The sequence below is a fragment of the Arvicola amphibius genome, chromosome X, assembly GCF_903992535.2.
Source record: "Arvicola amphibius chromosome X, mArvAmp1.2, whole genome shotgun sequence".
Lineage (NCBI taxonomy): Eukaryota > Metazoa > Chordata > Mammalia > Rodentia > Cricetidae > Arvicola > Arvicola amphibius.
The window spans coordinates 110,772,274-110,782,144 of NC_052065.1; the positions used below are offsets into that span (position 1 = coordinate 110,772,274).

The 9,871-nt window shown below is 43.8% G+C and overlaps 1 protein-coding gene across 1 annotated transcript; it reads left to right on the forward strand.

The window, feature by feature from the left end:
- The first annotated feature begins 3,349 nt into the window (after nucleotides 1–3,349).
- Akap14 (A-kinase anchoring protein 14) lies at nucleotides 3,350–9,851 on the forward strand. The gene is made up of 5 exons (XM_038317541.1): nucleotides 3,350–4,166; nucleotides 4,257–4,348; nucleotides 5,881–6,060; nucleotides 8,921–8,973; nucleotides 9,758–9,851. Exons 1-5 carry the CDS (start codon nucleotides 3,350–3,352, stop codon nucleotides 9,849–9,851), a joined length of 1,236 nt encoding a protein of 411 aa, XP_038173469.1.
- Nucleotides 9,852–9,871: the final 20 nt, after the last annotated feature.

Sequence of the window (9,871 nt, forward strand, 5' to 3'; positions counted from 1 at the left end):
GGGCAGACTGAGGGGCCACTCACTGGCAGTGAAACCGAGATTTATCCCTGCTGCTTGTATTGGCTTTTTGGGAACCCATTCTCTTTGGATGGATACCTTGCTCAGCCTAGATAGTGTAGGGAGAGCCTTGGACCTTCCCCAAAGCAATGTGCATTGCCCTCTCTGAGGATTTGATGGGGGGTGGGGTGGGGAGAAGGTGAAGGGAATGGGAGGAGGAGAGGGAGTAGGAACTGGGATTGGTATGTAAAATGAAAAAAGATAGTTTTTCTTTTTAAAAATAATAAATTATAAAAAGACCCATGTCAAAAAATTAATTTTTTTTAAATTAAAAAAAAAGATTTGCCTGCAAGAAATGATTTACAAGCTAGAAATGATTTCTCAGAAGTGTTTCAAGACTCAAGAGGAAAGATGTAAAAAGGAAAAAAACAGAACTCCCGATGGACACATCCTATTGTGTCCACAATCCCGAGACACAGAACTCCAGATGGACACACCTATTGTATCCACAGTCCCGAGAAACAGAACTCTAGATGGACACACCCCTATTGTGTCCACAATCCCGAGAAAGCTAAGGTTCAGTTATTGTTAAAGGTATCAGCAAATGTTGAAGGTATTTGGAAAACTCGAGCTGCATTTATGATGTTTTTTAAAGAAAAACATTTCTGTTCCTTCAAACAGGAACAAAAATTTTCTTTTTTAAATTTTATGTGTATCCGTGTTTTACCTGCATGTGTCTGTGCACCACATGTGTGCCTGATGCCTGCAGAGACCAGAAGAGAGCATCAGATCCCTTGGAACTGGAGTTGCAGGCAGTTGTGAGCTGCCAGGTGGATGCTGGGAATTGAACCTGGGTCCTCTGGAAGAGCAGCCAGTGCTATTAACCACTGAGCCATCTCTAGCTCCATTTCCTTATCTTTTTTTAAGGCAGGGTGTCACTATGTAGCACAAGATGTCCTCCAACTCACAGTTCTGGCTCAGCCTTTCAAATATTGGGGCAGGCATATGCCACACCACCATAACCAGTGCTCTCTCTCTCTCTCTCTCTCTCTCTCTCTCTCTCTCTCTCTCTCTCTCTTTCTCTCTCTCTCTCTCTCTCTGAGACAGTCTCATGTAGCTCAAGATGGCCTTAAATCTGCTATGTAGCTTCTGATCCCCTAGCCTCTCATTCCCAGGTGGGATTACAAATGTGCACACAGTTCTACACCTGGTGGCTTACCCATATTTTGTTTTTTTTTTTTTGTTGTTGTTGTTGTTGTGGGGCATGGCCTTGCTATTCAGTCCTTGGCTAACCTAACATACACTATGTAGCCCAGACGAGGCTTGAACTTGCATGATGTGGAAGTTCCCTCTGTGTGCTGTAATTACCACTAGTGAATAAAAAAAAAAACTGCCTTGGCCTGTTGATAGGGAAGAACTTAGGTAGGCGGGAAAGACAGAAGTAAATGCTGGGAGGAAGAAGGCAGAGTCAGGGAGCCACCATGAAGCCATGGGAGATAGACATGCTGAAAGTTTCCAGGTAGGCTATGACCTCGTGATGATATACAGATTAATAGAGATGGGTTAAATTGAGATGAAAGGGTTAGTCGATAAAAACTAGAGCTAGCTGGGTGGTGGTGGTGCACTCCTTTAATCCCAGCACTCGGGAAGCAGGAGCAGGCGGATCTCTGTTCTCTGTGAGTTCAAGGCCAGCCTAGTCTACAAGAGCTAGTTCCAGGACAGGCACTAAAGCTACAGAGAAACCTCATCTCGAAAAACAAAACAAAACAAAAAAGCTAATGGTCCAAGCAGTGATTTAATTAATCCAGTTTCTGTGTGATTATTTGGGTTCTGGGCAGCCAGGAACCAACAAGAGGCCTCCTGCAACACTTGCAGCACTCTTCCTATCTCCAAAACGTTAAAATGAAAGACATTTGTCACTATTCCCAGCTTCAAATCTCAGAACATAAACCAGAGCCATCCTAAATGGTGCAAGAGCCCCACTGAATCCAGACAGAAAGAAGAATACTCATCATCTTGACCTCCAGTTAACATTTCTGAAAGGGTTAACCAAAGCTAATAAGCACAAGTGACACAATATGTTCGGGAAAGAAATGGTAAAGATAATAGTTTCCTTGAGATAATATATGCCTGGGATCTTTGAGAATTATATACCTGGAAAATTCAAGATGAAAACACTCATCTGCTGGCTTGCCTCTTGATCTTGATTCATTACATGTGCTTGCGTGTGTGTGTGTGTGTGTGTGTGTGTGTGTGTGTGTGAGAGAGAGAGAGAGAGAGAGAGAGAGAGTGTGTGTGTGTGTGTGTGTGTGTGTGTTGTGTGTTGCTACAGATGGAATCCAAGGCTTCTCAAGGTTAGATAAATGCCCTGCTACTGGAATACGCTTTTATTCCCTCAACTCACAACTTTTTTAAAAAGTCATGCTGGGGCTGGAGAGATGGTTCAGTGGTTAAGAGCATGTACTGAGCTTCCAGAGGTCCCAAGTTTGGTTCCCAGCACCCACATCAAGTGACTTACATCCACTCATAACCGCAGCTCCAGGGCAATTTAAAGCCTTCCTTTGGCATCTCCAGGCACCCATATTCACATGCACAAGCAAACCCATACACAGATTTAAAAATGAAATCCAGGGGCTGGAGAGATTGCTCAGTGGTTAAGAGAACGGTTGCTCTTCCAGAGGTCCTGAGTTCAATTCCTAGCACCCACATGGTGGCTCACAAACATCTCATAACTGTCATGAGATCCAATGCCCTCTTTCTGGTATGCAGATGTACATGTGGACAAGAACATATATACATAAAATAAATAAATCTTTTTAAAAATGAAATTCGAATCTTAAACTAGTCTCGACCCCTTATCTGCTCAAAGGATAAACTGACACATTTAGAGTCAGTATTTATGGTTCAAGGAAGCTAGGAATTCCTCTGTTGCATTTCGATTTAAGCCCTCTCAGTTTGCAGCATGGAAAATACTTGGTTTTCAGGCAGGGTCCATCTCAGCAAGCAGATAAAAAGGTCGGCAGTAAAAGGTCTGACTAGCACCCTTCACCCCTAGACTCTTCTCAAGAGGCAGCAGGTGTTGCCTGAGTATTTTGATCTTACAATGGACTGGGTGGAGGGGTTGGAGACATGACTCAGTGTCTATGGCCCTTGTTGCTCTTATAGAAGACCTGGGTTGAAGTCCCAGCATCCACATGGTGGCATGCAACTGTCAGTAACTCCAGTTACGGGGAATTCAATGTCCTCTTCTAACCTCTGCAGGCATCAGGCATACACTTGGTGCACAGACATGCACACAAGCAAAACATTTATGCACATAAATCAATTTTTTTTACAATCTAGGCAAAATAAAATGGATAACAGAAAAAGACTCCCGCCCCAGAAGGCTAAGGTTGTGGAGAACACCAGCACAGCCAAGGCAAAGAAACCGGATGCTTCAGAGCCCAAGAATGCCACAGAGCCAAAAGACAGCAAGACTGTGGCAGACCCAAAGAAGACTGTAACAGATCAGAAAGACAAAAAGACTGTGACCATCGTCACAGATTCGAAGGAGAGAAAGAGTGTGTCTGAGCCAAAAGAAAAGAAGACTGTGACGATCTCAGATCCCAAAGACAAGAAGCCAGAGACGAAAGACAAAAGGATGGTGACATTTGTGACAGAAGTAAAAGACAAGAGAATTGTGACAGACACGAGAGAAAACAAGATTATGTCAATAGAGATGAAAGACAAAGTGCCCGTGGTGACAGAAGTCAAAGAAAAGAAAAGTGTGCTAACGGCAGAACCAAAGGAGAAGGTTGGGCCGGTTGTACCAGTTGCGCCGGCTGCGCCAGTCATGCCAGTTGTGCCAGTCGTACCAGCCGCGCCAGCTGTTCCAGTTGTTCCAGAAGTTAAAGAGATCTTGATGCCAGAGGTGAAAAAGAAGAAAGAAGCGCCATCTTTGCTCAAGGTAAAGGGATTCAAGACTTTGCTAATACAAGATTTAAAAGACAAGAAGGCTGTATCTGAGATAAAAGAGGATGCACCCGTGACAGAAATAAAAGAGCAGAAAGTTGTGCCAGAAGTCAAAGAGAAAAAGCCTGTGGTAGAGGAAAAAAAAGACGACGGGACAGGTGAGGTAGCTCGGACTATAGTTGAGGGCATTCTGGCTGCCGCTGTTCAATTTGTGGAAGGTAGGTTTCTGATTTATTTGTCTAAAGAATTGTCCCATTGGTGTAAGAGCATACTACCAGGCAACTAACACACCTCCACCTTGTTTGCAGACGACAGAAACCCCATCAAGAACATTAAGTGGCTCACTCATGGAGAATTCACAGCAGAAAAGGGTCGGAAAGAAATTGAGAAGTTCGTTTCGGTAAGTGACTTTGGTCACTCCAGTTTGGTACCCCAGGGTGTGAGCAACAACAACAAAAAAGTCCTCCATTGATTAAAAGTTTGAGGTCACCTAGAATAACTAAACATAATTTTCCTGTGAGTTCCAAAATCAAGATTGGAAAATTTTGCTTACTTGAGCATTGTAACCCTTCAGGTTAAAAAGAAAAACATCTTTGTATTGTATGTGTACAAGTGCTTTTGCCCCTACTTGTATGTGTGTGCACCATGTGTATGCTTGGTACCTGTGGAGGTTGGAAGAGAGTGTCAGAGGCCCCAGAACTGGAGTGGGAGGTGGCTGGGAGTTGCTGTCGATGCAGAGGATTGAACCCAGGTCCTCTGAAAGAGTAGCCAACATTCTTAGTAAGCCATTTCTCCAGTCCTATTTTAATTTTTTGAAACAGGCTCTCACTATGAAGCTCAAGCTGGCTTGGAATTTGCTATGTAGATTAGGCTGACCTCAAATACATAGAGATCCATCTGCCCCTGCCTCTTGTATGCTGGGCTTAAGAAGGGTGCACCACCTCCCCAGCCAGTAAGCATTCTTAGCCACTGAACTATCTCTCCAGCCCCAAGGTAGGATGATCTCTGAAAGAGAAAAGTGCAACTACATTGCTATGCATTTGTATCAGCCTAATTGTACATTTCCCAAGGATATGCTATTTCCACATAAGCACTTTGTGCTGACATATTCAATGGGGGCAAGCTGGCCTAAGGAGAGAGAAGTATCTCTAGGTATAGTGGTACAGGATTGTAACCCCAGCCCTGGGGTGGGGGTGGGGGTGAAGGTGAGAGGATTGGGAGTTTAAAGTCATTTTCAACTACCATTCCAGGCCAGTTACATGAGCCTCTGTCTCCAAAAGGAGAGGTAGGCTGGAGAGATATTTCAGTCAGGAATACGCCTGCTGCGTAAGCATGAAGACCTGAGTTAATTCCCAGTATCCACTTAAAAAGCCATGCGTGGTGCTGTGTACTTGTAATCCAAGTGCCAGGAAGGCAGAGACAGGCAAATCCTTGCCCAGGACTGACCAGTGAGAAGTCCTCAGGCTTGCATAGCAAGTGCCTTCAATGAAAAATCTCCCCCAGAACGTGGCCCTTCTTTTCTAAGGCATGTATCACAGCCAAGGAAGTAAGTCCAATTTGACAAATACTTGAAATGGGCTTCATTACCCTGGAGGTCTCCTGGGGTAAACAGAACACCTATTCCAATCACTAATTAGTCTCCAATTTAGCCACACACTTGCCTCCCAAGTGAGAATGTGAAGTGTGATGCGTACATACACACCTTAACCCTTGCCCCATTCTGCTTCCGCCACACTCCAAAGCTCATCCCAAATGTTTCGCATTTCCGAATTATTCTATCTCTCTCCTGTGGGAATCATTGAGAGTTGGTCCTAGTTTGAAACAAACTGAACAATGTCAAGATTTCAGAATCTGTAACCCTGTTATGTATTGCCTTTGTTGAGCTGATCCTGCTGTTCTCTCTCGGTGAGATTTCTTTTTTCTGTGAAACAGACTTGGGAGTTTCCAAATCGCTGGGTGTACTATGCAGATTTTATAGAGAGGAAAGACTTAATTCACTCCTTCCACTACATCTACCGTGTGCGCTGGAGTGCCCCCACTGCCGTGAGACCCCTGGCAAGAGTTAGTGCTAACGCCTATTTCACCATCAAGTTCAACAAGAGCAAACCTCCGGTAAGCTCTGCCTTTTGCATCCTGGTCCCTTCAGGGAGGATTCAGCAATGATGACATCTTCGGTCATGGGTATCATCGACTCCCCTGCCCACTGCAAAACACTGGGCTTTTGTGAGGACAGGTTGTGATCTTTAACTACTTAAATAGCCAAGGCCCTGAAATCCTGATCCTCCTGCCTCAACCTCCCCCGTGCTGAGATTACAGGTGTGTGCCACGGTGCTCACTCTAACAAATTCAAGCCAATTGTTTATTTATTTATGTGGTGCTGAGGATGGAACCCTCACACACACACACACACACACACACACAATTTAAAAATAAAATCCAGGGCTGGCTCAGTGGTTAAAAGCTCTGGCTGCTTTTGCATAGAACCTGGGTTAGATTCCTAGCATCCATAGGGCAACTCATAGTCATCTGTGACTACAGTCCAAGAGACGCTGACACTCTCTTTGGTTCCAGGTTCATGTGTGGTGCACAAACATACATGCAGGCAAAGCACTCATAAAATAATAAAAACAAGAACCTTGAAAATGTTTATCACCTCCCCAAAAAAAGACTACTTTTTGAGAAGTGTTTATACCCAACTTTGGTGACACACTTTGATTCCTTCAGCTCACACACAAAAAAAGTGAATCAAGCCAGGCGGCAGTAGCACACACCTTTAATCCCAGCACTCGGGAGGCAGAGACAGGCGGATCTCTGTGAGTTCGAGGTCAGCCTGGTCTACAAAGTGAGTTCCAGGACAGGCTCCAAAGCTACAGAGAAACCCTGTCTTGAAAAACAAAACAAAAAAGTGACTCAATAAGAAAAATTAATGTCACTAGATCTTATGATCTCCAAATCTCTAGCATATTTTGAGATTTAATGTACCTTTCACTTCTTCTTTTTAAAACTAGTTTTGTTTCTGTGATTCTGGAGGTTGAGCCTAGGGCCTCTGGATGCTAAACAAGTGCTTCACCCTGAGCTGCCTCCCCAGCCTTTAAATTGAATGCTTGATTTCCCCCCAACACACACACAACTGACCCACTTCAAGTCTTTGCATCTGAGCTGATGGCTGATTCCTCGGCATATCCTTGACTCTTCTTTCCATCATGTCCTTCCCTTCACCCATGAAGAAAGTGTGCACAGGGTTCCACGTCTCCTGTCTCTCTCCCTCCCTCTGTCCCCAGGATTATTTCAATAGCTTAACTGCTCTCTCTCCTTGTTATTGCCCACATGCAGTAGCCCTTTAAATTGAATTTCTGTCACTCCTGTGTTTAAAGATTTATTTTTATTAATTGTGTGTGCGTATGTTCATATGAGTGCATCTAACATACAGAGGCCAAGAAAGGGCTTCAGATCCCCTGGATCTGGAGTTTCAGGCAGTATTAAGTTGCCTACTATGGATCCTCTGAAGGAGAGCTCTTAACTGTTGAGCCATCTCTCCAGCCTCCAGTCCTTTGTTTAAAATGTCCCCGCAATAATTCTGAACTTTGACGTACATGGAAATTACTTGAGGATCTTGTTAAATGAAGGTTCAGATTCAGCGGGTCTGGGTAGAGCTAGAGATGATACTTTCTTGGAGATAGGGCTTCTCTGTGTGGCTATGGCTGTCCTACTCACTTTGTAGCCCGGGCTGGCCACCAGAGATCCACAGGCCTCTGGCTGCCTCCTGAGTTCTGGGGTTAAAGGCATAGGCTACCATCACCCAGCTGAGATAATACATTCTCAACAAACTCCTAGGTAATTCTGATAGCACACACCTAGAGACTATATCTGAGTAACAATGGCCTATGAGCTATGACTATATCTAATATATACATTAGATATATACTATTTCTGCTTTCTCATTATCGCTTGCCCTCTATTCTGTTTTTACCACTCCAATCTTGCTATTATTCTTCCAATAAACCTGGTAGAGACATCCACCATTCCTTCTAACTAGAACATTTTCTTCCCAAACAATGCCTGTTCCCTCTTCTCTCGACTGCTTTCCCCTTCCCCTTCCTTCCTTCCTTTTTTCTATCTTCTGTGTCAGGATTTCACATAGTCCAGGTTGGCTTCCAACCTGCCTCTCCCTCCCAAGTGCTGGGATGACTGGCATGTGTCACCATGTTCAATTACGTGGCACTGGCTCCAGGCATGCTAGAGAAGGATTCTATCAACTGAGCTACATCCCCAAACCCTCCCGCTTTTTGAGACAGGGCCTTGCTATGAAGCCCTGGCTGACACTGAACTCACTTGGTAGACCAGGCTGGCCTCAAACTTGCGACAATACTTCTACCTCTACCTCCTGAGTACTGGGATTCAGACAGGTGCCATCACGCCTAGCTTATTTTCTTTTTTAGCCAGGGTCTTACTTACTATTGTAACTATTGGTCCTCATTCCTCAGTGTGTATGTATGTACCACCAGTACAGGTAACATAGCAAAACCACTGCTTCAAAATGAAAATGTTCCAACTTGTTCATCTATGTTATTTCCTTCTGGTTTGTTCCATTCCTAAGAGGTAGAAAGCCACAGCTGACTTAAATGCAGCATGTAAAGAAGACAACAAAACTAAACTTCGATATTAAAAAACAATTTCAATCCCCCCCTTGCCAAAAGAAATTAATCCAGAAGGCAAAAGACTGAATCATGCTCTTATGGAGGAACACGCGCCTCTGGTGATTGTCTCCAATCTTGTGGTGTAGCTTAAGGTACCTGGGACAAAAAAAAAAGTCTTTTGCAGAATAGCCTTTAAGTTACAAAAGAACTACCAGCTAATAAATTCCCACTTATGGGTCCTGAAAATGCAAATACATACTTCTGGATAAGGGGAGAGTGGGAGGATTGAGCGTTGGCGTGCTTGGTCCAGACTTACCGTTGTCCCTTTCTCTTAGGATATGCCTGTTGATGTCTCCTATATCTTTGAGAATTCAGGCCTACTTCAAAGGTAATTAAAATTTGGAGACTTGTTCTAAACGGGTGAGGTAAAGGCTATTACATTCTAGGAATCCAACAGGCCCACACCCACAGATAATTCATGCAGGGCTCACCTCATCTTTGACCACTTTCCCTACGGGATGGGCTGAAAGGAAGATTCTGGCAGCAGTCTAGAAAATTGTTTTTCTTGGTGTTTTTTTCAGTAATTAGAAACTTAAGAATTAGTTAATAGAACAGGGCAGGGCAAAGTGAGTCATATCTGTTATTTCTACAGAAACATCAAAGCTTGAAAGTGTGCGAGTGCGTTTGTGCGTGTGTTTTCTGGGTATCAAGCCCAGAACCTTGCATACATGAGGCAGGTAACCTACCACTGAGCTATGGCCCTAGCCCTCTTCAGGAAAACTTGAGAATTATACTGAATTTACTATGGGTAAACGCCCCTTTTAGGCATTATAATGTATGTCTATAACCTCAGCACTTGAGAGGCTGAGGCAGGAGGACTGCTGTAAATTTCAGGCTTGACTGAACTATAGAGTAAAACTATGTTTCAGGACCTCCACTCCCAATAAAGAACCACATGAAACTCCCATTGAATTTGTTCAAGTGTAGCAACCCATGTTACTTCATGGCAGCCCTCCAAAAGACTATACATAGGTTTAAAGAACAGTAAGGAATCCAGTAGAAACCAGTCAGAACCCTGTTCCCTGGGAATGTAAAGAGGGACTTTCTGTCTCAACGTTTTGTTTGATTATAAAAGCTTTGTGTGTGCATGTTTTTTTTCCCTTCCTCTATAGACCAGGAAAGATCCGATTTCGAGAACAATGGCTGAGAGACATTACTGAGACCAAACATATTTTGTTGGAGTCTATTCCTTTCAAAGTTGTCTGATTCTTGTGTTATGTTTGAGG

Coding starts and splice junctions, on each gene's coding strand:
- Akap14 (XM_038317541.1), top strand. CDS start 3,350: ATGGATAACAGAAAAAGACTCCCGCCCCAGAAGGCTAAGGTTGTGGAG. Junction 4,349..5,880: donor AAATTGAGAAGTTCGTTTCG/GTAAGTGACTTT, acceptor TCTGTGAAACAG/ACTTGGGAGTTTCCAAATCG. Junction 6,061..8,920: donor TCAACAAGAGCAAACCTCCG/GTAAGCTCTGCC, acceptor CCTTTCTCTTAG/GATATGCCTGTTGATGTCTC.